At 42.2% G+C, this 19,917-nt stretch overlaps 1 protein-coding gene across 4 annotated transcripts in view; it reads left to right on the forward strand.

Moving 5' to 3' along the window:
* Positions 1–6,469: 6,469 nt before the first annotated feature.
* Positions 6,470–19,917, forward strand: part of hivep1 (HIVEP zinc finger 1) — a 70,711-nt gene continuing 57,263 nt past the window's right edge. The window contains exons 1-3 of one of the 4 annotated variants that reach the window (XM_050034111.1): positions 6,470–6,735; positions 8,418–8,450; positions 9,059–9,189. In XM_050034111.1, the coding sequence (XP_049890068.1) occupies positions 9,150–9,189 (40 nt within the window). In that variant the 5' untranslated portion in view covers positions 6,470–6,735; positions 8,418–8,450; positions 9,059–9,149. Of the gene's footprint in view, positions 6,736–6,770; positions 7,082–8,417; positions 8,451–9,058; positions 9,190–19,917 lie in introns of those variants that run through there. The other 3 variants (XM_050034109.1, XM_050034112.1, XM_050034110.1) reach the window with 3 other exon arrangements.

A 19,917-nucleotide genomic window follows, 5' to 3' on the forward strand; every position in this document is an offset into this window, starting at 1 on the left:
TTTGTCTTGAAGAAACAAAAACAAGAATTAGGGTCTCCACATGGGGAGGTCGTAGGCAGGGTCGTCATTTAGGATCCGTGTGGCCTGAGAGTACAGGCTCTTACTGAGGGTCCATGTCATTGGTCCGACAGCCCATTGGTCCGACATCCCATTAGTCCGACGGTCGGCGGTGCTGAACGGCTCCTGGTGGGCGTATTTCTACCTTGGTGGTGCGCCGCGACCGGCTCTGGGTCAGCTGGGAAAGGCTTGAGGCGAAGCAGGCTCACAGCTTATGTGTTTGTCACTTTCTTTTTCATTTTAACCTACACCATGATCTTTTCCTAACCGTAACCAAGTGGTTTTTGTGCCTAAACCTAACCAGACCTTAACCACAGGGCATCATGATGATTTCGGAACGGACTTCGGAACAATGGGTTTAATATGGTCGGAACAATGGGATGTCGGACGAATGGGCTGTCAGACCAATGGGTAGTTCCCCTTACCGATTCTCTCAGTGCTGGCCTGGTGTAACTGACACCTTCTTCCCGACCCCAACAGGGAGAAAAGGCAGTTATACAGGTTGGCTGGGATATTTAATGATTCCCCTCGCCTTATTCCTACAGCGTCTGGTGTAAACATCCTTCATGCAGGGTAGAGAAACACCCAGGGCAAATCCTAGAAAATACAACATTTAAATTGCATTTTCATGAATAATACTAGCTCTACTCTGCAATACACAAACAATACCGCTCCTTTATTTCAAAGTCTGATCAGCTAATGAGGATGTTGTCTTTTTACATGGGACAGTCCTTTGGCACTATATCATTAATGCAGTATGAATAATTTGCAGCTCTTTACAGGCTTTTTATATTAAAACAAATCAACTGGAAGCATTAAACTGAATGAGAGTAGAACAGACATTCCCATTCAAATCAACAAGATGGTCAGAGCAACGGCCATTTTTATGTGGACAGTTGCCATTGTAGCAGACTAAGGCCAAGTTGCAAACTTGGTGAGGTTTTGCACTAACGACCAAATGAGCAGTGGAGTAATACGAAGCATGGAGAGACGTCTTTTGTGCAGTGTAGTCTAACATGAGGAACATTAACAAGAGACAAACAAAAGAAACTGCCAGCTCAGTGTGTATACTAGGACTAACGTTCTCAGGCTAGTGATTATGACACACTTCTTTCCTTTGAATTCTCAAATGACCACGGCAAACAGTTCAGCATGTCCTCATACAATGGTTGGTACAACTTCTAATGAGTTAGCACCCCATAGCATCATTATGTTACTTAATGTTAAGTTATGTAGGTTAAGTCTAGGAAAAATAACATAGTGATGACCTACCTTGAAATAAGTCAGAGTTTACTTGATTTCACATGGGACAGTCTCCTGGGGTAAAGTCCTGTGTTTGTTTGACCCATCTATCACCTCAACCTGCCTCCTTATGCAGACTTTAACTCTTTATATTACTTCCTTATTTACTCACATCATTGCATTGGTCACATGATCACAGCCTTCCCAGTTACGATGGTTTGATACGAATTTTAGTGCATTACTTTTTGTATGTACATATACAAACAGTGCATGAGAACAGCCCCAATCAGTTCAAAGTCCATTCTACTCTCATTCTGCTTCTATGGCTGCAACTAAGAAAATCAGCTAAAGCAGCAGTCGTCTTTTCAGCTGACATAACTGATGGTCATTGGCCAGCAATAAGAAGCCTGCGTCTGTATTAAATTAAAGAATAATTGTTTAAAATATGACCACAAGTTTTGATTGTCATATCTGCCACCATTATTATTGTAAACTTTGAATGTGCCATGTCAAGGGCCTGATCATTTGTCCAAGAGGTGAATTATGAGGAGAGGAGAACAACACCTCTCACTTCCCTCATGGACTTCATTAATCCAAATCCACAAACACTTCCAGAGCAATATTGCATTTCTGCTGACCCTTAAAGACACAAATGGATCCAGTCCAGCTCCAACCACAGAAAACTCTGATTTGATCGGCGCTTGCATTGACTTTGGTTAACAGAATGGCAGCTGAGGGCTCAATTAATAAACAATTGTTCCACTCTTGGCTTAGCGTTAGCTCAAACCAAACAAGCTGTCTTCTCAGGGAAAATGTGGTTATGTAAAAACGTTTTCACATCGTGCACACACACACACACACACACACACACACACACACACACACACACACACACACACACACACACACTCCCTCCTCCTCCTTGCCTTTGTCATCCTGCACTGAAAAACCAAAAACATCTCAATTTTATGTGGGCTTACAGACAGCAGTGAATGCAAAAGTAAGCTCATTCTCAATAAAAAGCAGAGACCTCTGTTGCAACTTTAGATGATTTAAATTGTCAGAAAGCTTTGTTATATTTAAGAGAACACTGAAACACTTTAACATGCATGGAGTTATCAGCACCCCTTCATTCATCGCTACAAAATACATCCCCAAACACTGCATCAATGTTCAGACTGCAACACTTCGTTTCTACTTTTTTTTCTGCAGAAAAAAGTTCCACTATTCAAATGTGCCATTTTAAGTTGTTATGGTTGAAACAGGTGAGTCATAAAGCTTGACTGAGCCAGGAGTCCCACTCTGCAGTCTGCAGGAAGCCTGTGATATGAAGGTGGGCGGCTGTCACACAATTACTTATTAATGGGGAGATTTGCCTCACTGCAGCAAAGTTTCTTTGGGCGACGGTGAGTTTCTCAGAGATAGTTTATGCAGCAGCTGCAGCTCCATGTGAAAAATCTGAAACTGTTTAAAACTGCAGTTTAGTTCAGTTATCACCTCCTCTCACACAAACTATTAAGCTCAAAAAATTAGCTTTTTTAAAGTAGAATATACTTTGGATTGTGTTCTAATTATACTGTGATGCTTTCTCATTTTTTCATCACGTTGTTGCTCCGCTAACACATTTCTCTACGAGGAATGTGGGTGAAAACTTTGAATTTATTCACGCATTTCTTTAAGAGCTATTTCTGACAATGTGGCAAAAAATAGCATGACCTTTCCCACTCCGTGATATGTCATAGCTGGACTAAGTCACGCTCATAGTGGCTGTAGTGAGAGGACTGCAGACACAGGATAAAAATAATATGGGTTTCTTTTGCTGCCAATGACATGAACATATTGACAATTTACAGAAAAATAAATTCTGCAAAATGTTACTCAAATTACTGAGCAGGAAGAGAATCAAACTTAGTGCAAGGAGACACAAAAATATCACAAAGGAAAAGAGGGAACTGCAGAGTGACACAAACAAAAATATGCATAACGACTACAAAGAGATGCAAACCAACAACAAAAAAGAGGCAAAACCACCACAAAGTCTGCCTGTCTTGCCCCTATGTGGGAGAGGTGGTGGGGCCTTTTGCACTTCTGTGCCCAGGGGCCCATTGTCTCATAATCTGCCCATGATTATAATCAACTTGTTTCAGCAGTTTCAAAATCATCCTGTTTCACAGACCTTTTTTTGAGTGGGCAGTAAGAACATGTTGCATTATGGGGCGGCCTTGTTTTGTGGTTCACATGTTTATTGGAAGAAAGGTGAAACTGAGCAACAAGTAAAATTTCCCTCCATGCCTCTCTTCAGTAGCTTTAAGACAACAGCCTAACGGCTTGCTAACATAAAGCTGCTGTGGAAAATATGAGTTAACGCAGGGGAAACACAAGTGAGTGTGAGCACCGAAAAGGTCTTTAGAAACTTAACCTCGCCCATTTGACTCTACATGTGTGCTCACATTTCAGCAATCATTGCAGATTTTATTATTTTGTGTAGTTCCGTCATTCAGTTCTTACAGAGCTCGTTCATTTCTGCTGTCAAAAGGTGTTAAAGTAGGCTACTTTGATTTCAGACTTATGTTAATCTGCCTTTTGTTAGCTGTTAACTAATATTTTACTTTTAAAGGGAAGAATAAATATCTTGGCTTTGAAAATGAATGGCTCCTTTAGCCTCCATGTTTGACAGACAGTGGACTTCACAATCTTGCTTTGCTAACTGCTAACTTTCATGTAATGTTGGCACGTATACTGAAGAACATGCTTAACACTTTTCATCATCTAAAAAGGCTGATCTTAACACTCGTAGGTTAGTTTTTAAGCTCTTCACGGTGTGCGAGCACTGTATAAAAGAAGTGGACTTAGCCTCCAGGTCTACAAACTGAAGCCGTCATTGCTTCAAACCTGCCATCTTTCTAATGGCCATCAGGGGGCGATGCCACCGGGTGGCAAATACAAGTCAGGTTGTATTGGAGTATATGAGAAAATGACTCCGCTTCTTACTTAATTTATTAACTCTGTAAACATGATCCTAATGAGTTTATGGTCTCAATTGATAGTTTCAAGTCTTCTTCAATACAGAAGGATGTGCATTTAGTAATTATGATCCCATTTAGAGTAAAATAGACGATAAAGCAGGGTATGCACGAGTCACTACCATGGTGACCTGTGAATCAGGATAGAGGTATAGCAATCAAGAGCCCAGGAACAGCACCAGGCTTTGACACCAATTCTACATAGTGGTTGGATGACAACTTCTGGGTCCGTCATGTGATGCCATTGGGCCCAAAACGACTTTTCGCATAGAGTTACATTGTGAAACAGACATTTGTTAACAAACTAATACATTTATTTGAGCGAAATGACTCATTTCACTATCACAGTTTGATCCATTTGGTCCTACATTTTGTGAGTCTAGAGGAGCTGTGCATTTTATCTCCATTCAAGTTAGCAGAGGGCTAAACTGGAAGTTATCCACTCAGCTGGTGTAAGTCTCTGGTGTGTTTGCATGGGCTCCAATGATGCAGAAGATCCGGCTATTTTTATACCCAAGAAGTCAAACTTTTTAGACTTCATGCACCACTGAGCAACTTTGATCGGGGCCTGGCCTCCAGTGCTGTAACCACGTCTCTTTATACATCCATGGTAGCATGTCCTCCTCCCCAGCTTCATTTGGATACAGAAAGAAGCACTTAGATTTGTTTCACTTATTTCTAAGAAATGTATTTATCAGGGATAACGTACATTTTTGTGTTCTTTTTCTTTCTGTCTTTATTTTTTCTTAGCACGCTACTGTTTTTTGGATTTTCTGGATTTAGATTTGGTTACAGTAGTCCCTGAATGTGTGTAGAAACTCAGAAAATAGGATTCAAATTGCAAATTTTTGTCTGGAGGAGGACCCTCCAGAGCCCCCCTTTTATTATTATAATTAACTTGAGCATAAACTTGAAATACTAACTGTGCAATGTACAAAACTCCCATAATTTGAATTCTACTTGAATTGTAGATTCCCTCTGTGAATTAAACTAATATTTAATAACAGGTAATAGTATTCAAGTACTTAGGTATTCATTTTGATTCTCAGTTGCAATGGGCTCATCGTGTTGAGGATGTCAGGTCCATGTAGTTGATAGAAACATGTTGTTTTACAGAGCAGCCATCAAATCCATTATTTGTTATGGTGCTACGACATGGTTTAATAACCTGACTGTCAAATTTAGATCACAAAACCTGATTAGAAAGGAAGGACAAATAATTGCCGTGCTGCCCCATCTTTCTCCAGGAGATATTTGAGGACACAGTGAGGAAGCAGGGCCTTAAAATCACCACTGACCCAAACCACGTCCTTCATAAGGAGAATGAGCTGATGCCTTCAGGCAGCAGGTACAGGTTACCATACTGCAAGCTGAACAGGTATTAATTTTCATTAGTCACACCATCAATCAAACTAATAAACAGTAGGAGATGGAGAGTGTGTGTATGTGGGTGTGAGGGGAGGGTGGTGTGCAATATTTTGGTGTAGGGCATTTGTGCAATAATTTTGCATAGGACTGGGTTGGGCATCTGTGCAATATGTGGCTCTAGGGCCCTGTGAAATACTCTTGGGGTGTGTGGATCTGGGGGTGATACTGTGTGGTAATTGTAGTTTGATTGCAATAAATTTTAATTTTATCTCAATTTTAATGGTACTTGTATTGTAAGAGTGAAAACCCAAATGCTCCTGTGTTTAACACCATTATAGCAAATAAGGCCAAGCTGGTGAAATTTACAGGTTGACTATTTGGTAAGACAAATCCCATAAATGAACATTATCCGTTTAAATACAGTTGCACTACAGTTATGTGAGTGGTTATTTGGTACTAATGGAGGCCACAGTTCATCCATGTGTTTTTATTTATCCCTCTGGGCTCCGGTCCTGGTGCACAGAGACCCAGTATTATGAGCCTGCTGCGGGTTTGTGCATGGGAAAGCCCGGTCGGTAGTGGCGGAGGGGCACAACGTGACCTGACAACAAGGAACCTCCGGGAAAACCGTCAGTCCTAAAGTATGTGCAGAGGAGAGGGTGGGTGTGGGTCCGCGAGGGGGGTTTACGACAAACGAAGCGTGCTTCGGGTCCTCCAGAAGCGGCTAGAAACAATTAATACGATCCTACCGCGGGAGGAGGATGAGGAGGAGGAGGGGAAGCTTGAAGAATACGGAGCAAACACACGGGTGAAATTTTGTCCTCGGTGTGGTCGGCTTTTGCGGTGTTGGAGCGGCCGTCTGTAACCCCCCGCTGCCCGGAGAGGACACCCTGTAGCTGGGAGGCGGAGACGGGACCCCCGTTGACGTCAGTGGGCCTGTCTGTTTCCTGCAATAGAAAGTGAGAGAGAAGGTGAAGGGAGAAAATACAGAGCTGTACCCCCCTCCTTCTCCTTACACTAAAAGGTGTGTTACAACCCTACACCTGTGAGTATTAATAAATCCACTTTGAGTGCGCTTGATTTGTTTTTCTGTGTGTTTGCGGGGCGGGAGCCGCTGCCCGAGCGGGTTTCTGTCACTGTAATATAGGTCGCTGTCGGTAGCTGCAGCCGGAGAGAGTCGGACATGCTTCTGTCGGCTGTGTGTCTCGTCCGGTTTTAGCCTGCCGTGAACTTTACAGGCTCTGTTAGTTTGTTCAGGTGGAGGCAGGTGCTGTTTTTTTTGGCGCAGTGTTGTTTCGGACTCCTGCAGCAAACCTTGCTCCGAGGAGGCAACTTGAGCTCCCCGGTGCTTCCCTACGCAGCGCTCTTTGTTGCTCTTTTTTGCACTGTAGGTAAGCCACACACTGTTACTGTCACCTGGCGTGTGTTGATGTGTTCACTGTCATGGCTATTGTTGGGATAAATGTGCCTGTGTGCGGCGGCTGGAGGTTTTGTTGGCCGCAGCGGGGTTTTGTTGGATAAGGGGGGGAAGTATCCCATTCGAGAGGCTGTTGCAGAGACAGTGAGGGGTTTTCCCTGGCTCCTCCCTCACTTACAGGGCGTTCACGTGTTGCAACAGGCACAAAATACGCTATTCCCACGCAATGTTTTTGCTGACTTCATTGCATGCAGTTAAATCCCAATTATTCCCCTCTTCCTGTTGTGCTTGTCAGCTTTGCACCCGATGAACCCGCTCATCTCTCCCTGCAAAAAAAAAATCTGTGCAGCATCACTCTTTATTTATATTTTCCTCATATTTAATTTTATTAATTGTATCACACACGCTCAGACACCGTCAATACGTGACTATGCGTGCATCCCCGCCGCCGCCTTTTACATAATGCCTCCGGTCGATCCTCAGGTGTGAACGGAAATCATCATTAGTCACCTGCAAGTGCATTCCAGCCTGCCTGCGTTAGGACACAGTGTTACAGCTTCAGCTTGAATCACCGGTATGTTTTTTTTCTTGTGTCAGTATCAGGGTGTTTCCTCAAATATCTGTGCGCGCGCACACGCACACACACAAAGACAAGCATACAGGCTGGCAGACGGACTGACAGACACGCCAGAGAAAATGTGCACGTCTCTTTCCTCCGCCTCATCGCGCGCGCCATCGATCCTGAACTGACACCAGATTGTGCATCACAGGTGAGACGCTGTGCATGTTCCTATCGTGTGACATCTACCCGACCTGGATGTGTTTTGATGCGACCTGCTGCTGCTGCTGCTGCTGCAGCCACCGTGCACACATGCGACCCTTTACCGAAATCCACCTTGAGATGATGTCATTGCTGTAGCGCCACATGTACCAACTGTATGGAGCAAAATCATCATCCAGTTGTAGTAAGTGTTATGTAATATTGGTGAGGGGGGAAACAAAGGCAGATTCCTGAAGCACTGCTGCTCTCTGCAATGTATTGCTCCAGCAGGAGGTAGAGGTGTTGTAGGGACGTGCTGGAGATGATGCAAGGGCAAGAAAGCTTAGAAAATATGATTTAAAGGAGGTATTTAGTCAGGATGTTGTGATTTTTCTGTCTATGCAGATGTTTCCTCTGTGGTTGCTTGTGCACATCAGGGAAAGGCTTTTGCAGCTCGGTGTTTGACATCTTAACATTTAACTTCAACACCCACCTCACAGAATTTGCATGAAACCTGTCTGAAGCTTCTGATCTTTGGTTTTGTTTAAAGGGCATCAGAGTGGAAACAACTCCCCTGTGAAAGGTGGGTTCAGTCTTTTGATGTTGTGACTTTCTGCAGTGATCTAACTTCAACAGGGAGGTTTCTCTGATAGTAACCTCTGTGTGGCCGCCCAGCTGCCCTGAGCGTTCATCACCGGCACACACAGGACCTTATTGTTTGCATCATTCGTCATCTGCGCTGACATTCGTCAAAGTGAAGAGCGGGCACCCCGTATCAGCCTCTGACACGTCAATCAGACGTTTCCTCATAAACAACAGCCGATCCTCCACCTCTGTAGGCTTTTGTTTGAGATCAGAGTGGCAGATAGCAGCTGCTGCAGAGGTTGTATTGATATGGGGGGAACATATTATTCACACCTCCTCCCACTGACAGCAGACAGTAGCCCGAGCCGCACTGCACATTATTACACAGCAGCTCAGAGAGGAGAGGCCCTGAAATGAAAAGTCCAGCCTTGTTTGGGGCACCTGTTTGAGGAATTAACTCAATCAGCGACTCTGTCCTGGACTCCCAGACAGCTGCCGAGTGAGAGCAGAGGACTCTACACACTGCAGGGCCAACATAGTGGCTTTATTGATCTGTGCGTTCACATTCAGCTGATCCTGACTCAGTATATGCTTGTGTTTCTGTAGATGTACCCAGACTGTGGCTCCGGAGTCAACTCTTCTCAAGGTCCAACGTTAGATTTTCCCCAAGATGCGCCTGTGAACTGAGGGCGGAAAGATGCCGCGCACCAAGCAGAACAACCCGAAAAATTTAAAAGGTGAGATCACACTGCTGTTTGCTGCGTTTCCTGTTGGATGCAAAGAGGAACTGATCAGTCATCACTTCTGACCACAAAGTAATGGCATCAACTCCTATCATTACTCTGACATGTTTAGCTTGAAATAGTTTGATATTTCCTTGTTATGTGTCCTGACATACGAGTACAGAAAGACTTGTAGAAGATACAGTCGACAGAGTTTTGGTAAGAGCAGGTGGTTGTCTGTCTCTGTCACAGCTGTGGGTGATATTGCCTCAAATGATGCCATGATATTGCAGGATCTGTTCATGGCAAAATGATAAAATGCTGTGAAATACTTCATTGACTTTTGTTGAAACAACTTGCCAGTGGTGCAGTGATGCTTGTCCCTGCCGGTGTAGTTTGTTTGTGTTTTTAGACCTCGCATCATAATTAGTAAAGTCATGGATGGTAAATGGACTTGCATTTGTACAGACCCTTTCTAGTCTTCTGACCACTCAAAGCACTTTTACACTATATGTCCCATTCACCCATTCATACACTGATGGCTGAAGCTACAATTCAATACATTCGTACACATTTGGGGTTCAGTATTTTGCCCAAGAATACTTGAGCATGCAGGCTGGATCGAACCTCCTGCTCTGTCTCCTGAGCCACAGCTGCCTGATTTGAAAGTTGGTCCAAGTTTAATTACTGTCCAGGGAAAACCATTTATCTCTGAATTTGGTGATTCAATTTTTTTCACCGAACAAGAAAAAAGGCCCCGAAGTTAAAGATCCAAAATGCAACGTCACTAAAGCTCCTACTGTACGAGTAAATCGTCTGTGATACAAAGCTGAAGCTCACGATTTATGTCTTCACACTGTACACTCCGACTGTCAAGCCATGACTTAAGTGTTCACACAAACGGCCCCTGCAGACTGTTCTGGCTATTGACAATTGTAAATAAAGATTTGTTTAAAAGCTCAGAGGCAGGTTGAACTTTGTTTGCAAGCAGAGGTGTGGAATGTTTCACCAGTCCGGTTCACAATGATGCATTATTGCCAACGTTGCTCTCGTTCATCGGTCGTGATATGTGGAGGAGGAAGGATCAAACAGGCGTGTGAGCTGTTGCCACAGCTCGACCAACCTGGCCTCTACGTTTAACTGAAATGGAGCATGAGGTGGACAGGAAGTTTGATGCGCCATCAGCAGTAATGCAGGCATTGCACTGGACTGTGATAGAGAAAAGGGAGCTGAACTGGAAGGCAAAGCACTTGATTTACTGGTCCACCTAAGCTCCTACCCTCACCTATGGCAATGAGCTGTGGGTAGTAACCGAAAGAAAGAAATTGTGAATATAGGCGGCAGCAATGAGTTCCCTCCAGAGGGTGGCTGGGCTCAGCCTCAGATAGGGTGAGGAGGTCAGACATATGGAAGGAGCTTGCTGCACCTTCGGGGGTCAGTTGAGGTGGTTCAGGTGTCTGATCAGGATGCCTCCTAGACACCTCCTGTTTTCTGGGCATGTCCAACTGGTAGGAGGCCCCGGGGCAGACCCAGAACACGCTGAAGGGATTATATATCTCATCTGGCCTGGAAATGCCCCAGGATCCCCCAGGAGGAGCTGGCAAATATTGCTGGGGAGAGAGACGTCTGGAATACCTTCCTTTGCCTGCCATCCCTGTGTCCGGCCCAAGATAAGCGGTTGAAAATGGATGGATGGGTGGAGGATGCATCGTGTCACCGTGGCACTTGCAGACGCTCTGTTTCCCACTTGGAGCAGCCGCAGTGAGAAAAAAGGCACCGATCTTGGGGAAACAACCCGTGGCTCTGCTTCCACTGTGAGAGCCTGATGATGGCCAAATGAAACTTCTGACATGTCAGAAAATCATCTGAACGTCCGAACTCCCTTCTGTGTACTAACGGTAAATGACGCAGATGAAGCTGAATTTTGGTCTGACCCTAAAATGTGTCGTGTTACTCAAAACTTGGGTCAGAAACAGATTCAAATCGTACAGTGTATCAGCTGAAGCTGACAACAGAGCTATTTTTCTCAGTCATCAGTTGCTTCTGCTTGAGACTGAGATGTTGTAGCGCATCCTTACTCTGCCTACATGTTACTGCGGCTTGTTGTAGACCTGACATTTTACCGTGTATGTGTTGGGTCAACCAGCATTGCCAGATTGGGCCATCCCCTCTCAATACGGCTGCTTTTCATTGAAGAAGAGCTAGATCTTTCTTTAAGTTGACATTATCCAGGAACTTGGAGGAGATACTTTCTCTCCACTTGAAAACTTGCTATTCCTATTGTTGCTTCATTTTGATGTTTTACCCTCACTCTGCAGAACAACGTACATGCAGTTTGATACTAAAGGCTGTTCTCACATCGATCTACTGGAGGAAGGTAGCTTCTTTATCTGAAATTTCAGGTTAACATGTTCGGTTAGGTTTGTGTTAGAGGATAATGTGACACCACAGCTACTGTAGTTTGGAAGCAAATTTTGGTTCAATATTCAACCCTCCACAGTGAAGCAGGACACGTTTTGTGTCCAGCAGGTCAACTTTTTTTCACTGAGGGAGAGGGAGTTATTTAACTTTTTTTTTTTTTGTGGAAAAATCATATTGGACAGAAAGTATTATTAAGAGTAAGAATGTTGTTTGGATGGGGATGTTTAATATAGCGAGGACTTCTTAAAAAAGTGATTATAATGTAATACATATGTTTGTTTGATAAACATAAAAATCCCTTTCCAATGTGAAGCAAAATACTGGCAAGTTTCTGGCAGTTGCATTTGTTCATGGCTCTGATCCGGCTGCTCTGTGTGGGTCAAATCTGACAGCACTGCAGCCACACATTGCTTTGCTTGTATGTAATGTCACAAATAAATCAATACATGATAAAATTGTCAGATCGTAATATGATAGTGTTGAATCGCATGACATCGTATGTGGTATTATCATAAACAATATGATCTGGTGCACGTTTTCTTTTGTCTTATCTGCTTTTCTCTTGAGGTGATTGATATAAACGGGTGATTCTGACATTTATTTGCAGTGTGCGTGGCTGCATTGTTTGTGTTCGATCTCCCTCAGCGGTGATCATATTGTGTCATATCTGATGAGAACAATGTGTTAAATGAAGCAGTATTTATTTAAACAGTATATGGTGTGAAGAACGAGTGAGAGCATGGACACTGTTTGAGATGAGACGGCAGAACACACTTGGATCCAAACAAAAATGCAACAAAATGCAGTATAAGTCCATACTGAGACACCAGGGCCAACAGGGCAGGCTGAAGTTACAGCATCTTCCCCTGTGAGCACAGAACACCAATTGGCTTGAGGGATTTCGTGTTATGTTGAGAATTGACAGATTTACGTGTCAACAGACGTTTGCAGTTCACAGATCTACGATTTTGCAGCGTTACATGCTGGGTGTGAAAATGTGCATCACTGCCATTCCCCAGCAGCAGATCCACACAGCAGATTTCCTCATGTCTGTGAGCAGCGAGCCAGAGTCCCTCTGTTTATTTATCATATAAACACTTCCTGTGCTTTTCTTTTCATTCACATTACTTGGCCAAACAACATAAATAATTAAGTTTGAGAACAGCACATTACATCGCCCCAACAGAGGACGATAGAAACGGCGGCCAAATGAAACTTGATTCTATTTTTAATGGTGACTGTTCCCTCGTTCCTCGTGGTGCAGACAATAGAGCTGCAGCTGCTGCAGTGCTTCGGCATGAGGATAAAAGATCTGGACGTGGAAAGAGTATAATTGACAGTGATTTGATTGGAATGGAGGATCCTTAAGATTTGGGCGGGTTTACAGACTCTTGAGCGGTAATTCATCATTTGTAAAATCAGTAAAAATGTGTTAAGACTCAAATGTAAAGCCCTGATTCTCACAGATAATGAACTATACATTATTAAGAGGTGCATTTTTGTATTCAGTGTGGTAATTGCATGTCAAATGAATAATTTGAACTATGCTTATATTCAATAAAATCAGTAAATGGCTGCTGTATGTTAACCCAAGTCTACAGCCATGGACACATTAAGAGACAACAGGCCTCTGGGCAGACACATGTAGAAGCCCCCCCCACCATGAGCAAGACATATATAAATTAACTATCTGTAGTGGTTCTGTTTGTCGTCATTTGGTGTCTTTGTGGTCGTTTTTTGGCTCTTCGGGGTTTTTGCATCTCTGTAGTTGTTTTGTTTCTAACCAGAGTTGTTTTGTGTCTCTTTGTAATCATCTTGCATCTCTGAGATTGTTTTGTATCCGGAGTTGTTTGTTTTTGTTTTGCCTGTTTCATAGTTTTTGTCCCTTTGGTTATTTTGCATCTCTGTGGTTATTTTGTCTCCATTTGTACGTTGTTTTCATCTATCTTTGTGGTTGTTTTGTTTGTCTTTTTGNTGGTTGTTTTGTGTCTCGTTGTCATTTTGCATATCTGGTTGTTTTGTGTTTTGTGGTTGGCTTTTTGGTTTTGTTTGTCTTTTTTTTTTGTGTCGTTTTGTGGTTGTTTTGTGTCTCGTCATTTTGCATATCTGTGGTTGTTTTATGTCTGGGGTTGTTTGTGTCTCTTCGTAGTTGTTTTGCCCTCATTTTATTGTTTTGTGTCTCTTTTTGGTAGTTTTGCATCTCTTTGTATTTGTTTTGTTTGTCTTTGTAGTTGTTTAGCATTTGTTTGTAGTTTTGTTTCTTGAGTTGTTTGTGTCTCTTTGTTCTTGTTTTGTCTTGTTTTATAGTTTTTTTTGTGTCTATTTGTGGTCTTTTTACGTCCCTCTATCATTGCTTGTGATTTGTGCCTCTGTGTGGTTGTTCTGCATCTTGCATCTCTTTGTGATAATTTTGTGTCCCTGTGTGGCTACACTTCAGGCCCTGCCCCAGCTTTAATTGTTATAAAAAATGCCGGTGCATTTCTCTGCCTGTTGTCTTATTAGGATCTTTATCCAAATTTAAGATGCTACAGTGTTATACATTGGGTAAATCATTAAATTTAAAGGCAGTTGAAACAGCAGCAGTGACTTATTGAAATGTAGTATGGTGTCTCTTAGCGGTGTTGACTTGAACTCGATGTGACTTGCCGTCTCCAGTTCTGGGGAAATTACTCAACATGTTGTGGGGAGTACCAAGTTCACTTCCTCATCATCTGATAACTTGTTGAGACATTTGTTTGGCTTCTTGTTTTGCCTTCCGACCCAGTTCGTCACCTCTCCTCCCGGGCCTGCACTCAAGGCTTTTCCTTCATCAGACAGGAAATGATAATTGCATGGCATGCTATCACATGCCTAAACTCTGCTGCCCTGAAGCCATCACATAATGATTCCTAATTCCAAACGACGAGCTGTAAAAAAAAACCTCAGTGCTTGGAGCTAAATGAGCCTTTAACACAGTATTTTCTCTGCTTTATAACACGGCAGAAATGAATCTCAGCAGCACAGATGCAAACGTGGTATTTACTTGAGTATTCAGAGTTTTGGCTGCATGATGGGAAGCCTCGGCTCTTCTTGGGTCCTTTCTGCCTCGGAGGCTTGGCAGCAGTCTCACTCTGGTATAAAAGAAACCACATTAACATTTTCCCTCTCGGTTGTTTGGAGTCTGTCTTGACACACTTTGTCCTGTCGGGAGACACAGAGTGAATTGTTTTATTAACACCGTCTCGACCCGGCTGCACTGCTGTATCTGTCAGGTGAATTTAAGGCAGCACGGCATTTCTGCTGGTGTATGAGGGTACGAGTGCAACCTCACTGTCAGTAAAGCTGTCAGTTATATTTTATATGAGCCATGATAAGATAATAGCTTCACTTGTGTTTAGAGTTAATGTTTTATATCATGTCTTAATGCGGTTTTATATCATTTTAAACTGTTGTTGCAAAAAAGAAAAGCCAGTGCGAACTTTATTGAATGCAGAAATAAATACTTTTGTCAGTTGTTGTAAAGTAAAACTATCCAACACAACAGAGCTGCTATAAACCTGTACTTTAAGAAGCTTATAATGATCAGTTTATGTTGGCACTGAGCGGTTGGAGGGTTCGGTGCCTTGCTCAGGGGCAACTCGGCAGTGCCCAGGAGGTGAACTGGCACCTCTCCAGCTATCAGTCCACACTCCATATTTTGGTCCAGATGGGGATTTGAACAGGCAACCCTCCGGTTCCCAACCCAAGTCCCTATGGACTGAGCTTCTGCCGCCCCATCGACCATTTTCTAATTCACATTGACGTTAAATTTTCATACTGGGATTTTTTTTTCTTTTACTTTTAGTGTAAATACTGTGTCAGTGTGCATAAAAAGCATCAACACAGAGCTTTAGGACCCCCTTACAGAGGCCTGGGCTAGTTATTTATATATTAATTATGATGTTTATTTAATAACTGGCCCTGGGTCTTCTGGCATTTTGCACAAGTATCCCTGTTGTATCAGCTGTGGACAAATAGAGACTAAACAGTGTGCTCAGTAATTTTCTGATCCTCTTCTGAGATGTAAGACAAGAAAAAAAACCTGCTCACAGGCACTCAATGAATCATTCACCCTCCAGGGACATTTGTGAGATTCATTCATAAAAAATTCACAGCTTAACAAAATAAAGGTGAACAGGGTGAAATGCATAAATGGTGACAGATTTCACTCACTCAAATCTCAATTTCGCAAATGTTTATGAAGCTTTTACGGCATTTATACAGCTAATTCTCTGATTTGTAACCTGCCCGAGGCTCGTCAGTGTATAGTTTACGTGCTCCTCAGGGCTCAGCAGTAAAGTCTCATTTCCACCAAGCTGTTCAGGTCAGTTTGTTACACATGAGAACTTTTAATTTTACATTTCCATTGTCGCATGTTGTGGATAGGACCAGTATAACTAAACTGAAGCTAAAAGGTGGAACTAGAAACACTGCAGACTGCTGATTGGTCAACAGAGAGTCAACACTCGTGTTTGACCAGAACTCAGTGCACAAACCCGGTGTGTTTAAATATACCATCGATTGTGACAGAGACCGTAAACAGGCCAGCTTCTTCTTTTCTGTTCTGAGAATGTCACACCATCCTGTTCTGTGGATGACCATCCAGATGGAGACGTTTCTCTGCATCATCTGCATAAGGAGGAAACACAGGGGGAGCTGGGTAGAGTGGTGACGTAGCTGTTACCGCCTGGTAACAACTCTGCTTATGTTTAAGGCTACGAACACAAAGCAGATCTACAGTTTAGATACATGTCAGTGCAGGTTACGTATGGCTGTAAGGAGGAAATGTGGCCACTGAGGATTGCATGGTTGCCCATGGCGGGTGAAATGCATCTATGGCTGGTAAAACTAGCACCGCACTTTCATGCAAAAATTAGCTTCAGTTTTTGTTGTTATTTGATAATATTTAATAAATGAAACAATTTGTATAGGGGCAAGTCAACATGAACACTGGGGCAAGTAGATTTCTGAGCCACCTGCCTGACTGGGTAAGTGGAAAAATAACCCATTAACTTTGAGCCCTGGCTCCTGTTTTTCTTGTGTCCTCTGACGCAGTTTGTGGGCAACAATGCAGGAAGTTCGAAACTCCGGCTCCCCCTCCTCCAAGTCTTTGTTTACTTTTCTCAAACAGCTGGTCTCCAAGCAGGGACACACAGCAGTTTCCCCTTCAGACACACTCACGTACTCTCTGTGGACAGCAGCAGAAATACACAGTGATAATAATAATACACTGCTGCCAGGCAAACTGTAATGAAATATTAGGGTTTTTAAATGTGTGCAGTAAAAAACAAAGGTTAGTTTATTCAAGCTAAACTGTGTCGTTCCAACTACTACTTCTCAGTGAGTAAATCTGTGCTGTATTTTCTGTAGTGCACATTTTTCTTACTTGTGCTTGAGTATTTTGTTTCATGCTACTTTGTACTTCTACTTCACTTCACATTTCAGAGGGAAATATTGAATTTTTATACACTCGAATTATCTGGCAGCATGATTTACTTTTCAAAATTAGGTTTTTACAAAGATAATATCATATTTTGTTATAATTTAAACAATCCAACATTAAAAAGTAGAGATGAAATGATCAGTCCGTTGAAAATTAATTGACAACTATTCTTACAATCATTTAAGTCATTTTTCATTTCATGGTTCCAGCTTCCTAACTGTGAAGATTTGCCTCTTTTCCTTTCATTGAATTTGAGGTCTGTGCTGTTGGTTGGACAAAGCAAGCATTGTGAACAGGACAGGGCAATTAATCAACTTTAATTTTCAATCATGACTTTGGCTTCCAATGATTATGAAAACAAGATAACTGCGATTAAACAATTATTGTGCGGCATGCTGTTTTGCAATGATCCTCTCATTTTGTCTTATGTTATAAATCCAGCGCACCTCTTTCCTTTACACTGATGTGCTCGGTGTTGCAAACTTGGCGAGTCTCTTGCTATATTTAGCAATTTATCCAACCCCCTTAGGCTTTTTTTCTCAATAGCTACTGACAACAAATTTTGCAACTTATTCAGACCATTGGGGAAAAAGAGAAAAATATATTCAAATATGTTTCATTGTAATTCATTCCCATGCATGTTGCTCAGAGTAATCACAGTCCACAGCTCCTCTGCCAGCAACACAGTGTCTCTCCTTCTCCTCGCCGTGTTTATCTATTACAAAAAAAATTTATTTATTTTTTTAGTTTTAAATGTTTTTTCTCCAGTTTCTTCTCCAGTTTCTTCCAGAAAATCCCCTTTTTTTTGAAAGTTCAATAAATGCTTGATGTTTCCAAAGTCATTGAGTAAATGTGTTGAATATCATGATCTCAGTGCTGACCGAAATAATATCAAGATAATGTTTTTTGCCATAATTGAGCAGCCAGTAATTCTGAAGGTGATAGTGTGAAGGTAACTCTCAAGACTCCAAGATCTCAAGATAAATGCATAAAATAATTGATTCTCTACAAGTGTTTTTTACAACTTAAGTGCTCTGAATTCGAATAAAGTCGCTGTTGTGTAGCGTGCTGTAGGATGAGAGACACAGTTAGTTAGTTGCAACTGGAAAAATGTGACCCAAAGTTAAAACATTTAGAACTAGGTAAAGTTTATAAACCTTTCTGCTGCTTTTACTCACTGTCTTTATACATCTAGTATCTAACGTCATTTTTTCTTCCCCCTCCTGCCGTTAGCGTCTTCAGATGGTGGAAAGTAACTAAGTACGTTTAACTCAAGTGAAAATTCGACATACTTAACTTGAGGATTTCCATTTTATGCAACTGAATACTTTTACTTTGCTTCATTTCAGATGGAAATATTGTCATTTTAGCTTTAGTTATTTTACAGATCATGTGCCCTTCCTGTCCAGTGAAAACCATGTATCTTCAAATGTGTCGATGGTTTGTGGTAAACTGATGGATGAAGTGTTCCTTTATGTGCTGAGGAAAACCCTCATGGATCAGCTGTATTGTCATAAAGCTGAGAACAGGGCTGTTTTTTTAGAAATGAAAGATGACTTTTAAGAGATATGTGGTTCTCACAGGACAGCCGGGCTAGAAACACATGATGATCTTTTAGAATATGATGCATTGCTGCAGATTAAACTACCCAACAGTATATAAAGGAGTTAATATTAGCACAACCATAAACATCTGCAGCAGTAAAATGCAACATATACATTAATACTGCAGTAATATAAGTCTTTTTATACATTTTGCTTATAATATTTTTACTTAAGTAACGTTTTGCAAGACTTTTAGTGAAGTATTAGTACTTTTACATAAGTAAAAGAATACTCTGAGTACTTCTTCCACCGCTGGCATCTTCATCCAGACGGGGCATTCAGTGGCTGGGTGGTATTTGTCATCTGTCTGTGTGGCGTAGGGTTTTCAAAGTGCCCCTGAAAATGCCCAGACTTGTTAGCAACACCAGTGTTTATAGAACTGACTCTTGCATTCCTCATGTCTTATAAAAAGTCTCCTTGCACCAGAACCCAACAGGTCTTTAGTGGAGAACATGCTGCGTGATAAATGGTGAACAACTGCAGTGAAAGGGGGGTACATTTAACAAGGTGGAAAATGTTTACCCTGTAAAGCCCATACAGGGAGATGGAGATGGAGTTTCTCATCCATCTCAACATCCTTCACCGTGCTGACAAGGGTATTTATACACAGGAATAAAGTTAGTGTGTTTTAATACATTAGGTCTGATGGCTGAATAATGTTTGGTGGATTTATTATGCTTTAAGCTGTTACAAAAATTGCCTTCATGAGCCAAAATGTGAAAGGATGAAGACAGTTCAGATTTCCATGTTGTTTTTCACCGCCTCGGTGATTTGCAACAAACTGACAACACTTTCCTGTTAATGATTAACTGTGCTTCTGACCTCAGCGCTGACTGTGGTTAAATATCCAGGGTCAGGATAAATGGCTCTAATCAGAGTTATATGGTAACCCAGAGCTGGCCCGACGCTGGACACAGAGCTGTTTGTTTGTTGCTTTTACAGTGTGAGCCTCATTTAACCCTCAGAAGTCTCTAAAAATGAAGGTCGGAGAGGTTTGCGATGCCTCTGTCAGCTCTTTGCCCTGGCCTTGTGCTTTGTCTTTAACCTGCTGTGAAGTTCCCTCTCAGTCCCTTTTAATCTCCCTGTCAGACCACAGTCAGGGTCTCCTGCATACCACACCACTGCTTCAGCACCCATTGGCTGTGTGTGTTTTGCTAAGACAGTGATGAATATTTATGGTGTTTGTTATGAGTCTTGCATTTATTAAAAAAGAGATTTAAGAGTAATTTATTTTTCTGCAGACACAGCGTCCCCTAA

Source organism: Epinephelus moara, chromosome 22 (genome assembly GCF_006386435.1).
Source record: "Epinephelus moara isolate mb chromosome 22, YSFRI_EMoa_1.0, whole genome shotgun sequence".
In the NCBI taxonomy this organism is placed as follows: Eukaryota; Metazoa; Chordata; class Actinopteri; order Perciformes; family Serranidae; genus Epinephelus; species Epinephelus moara.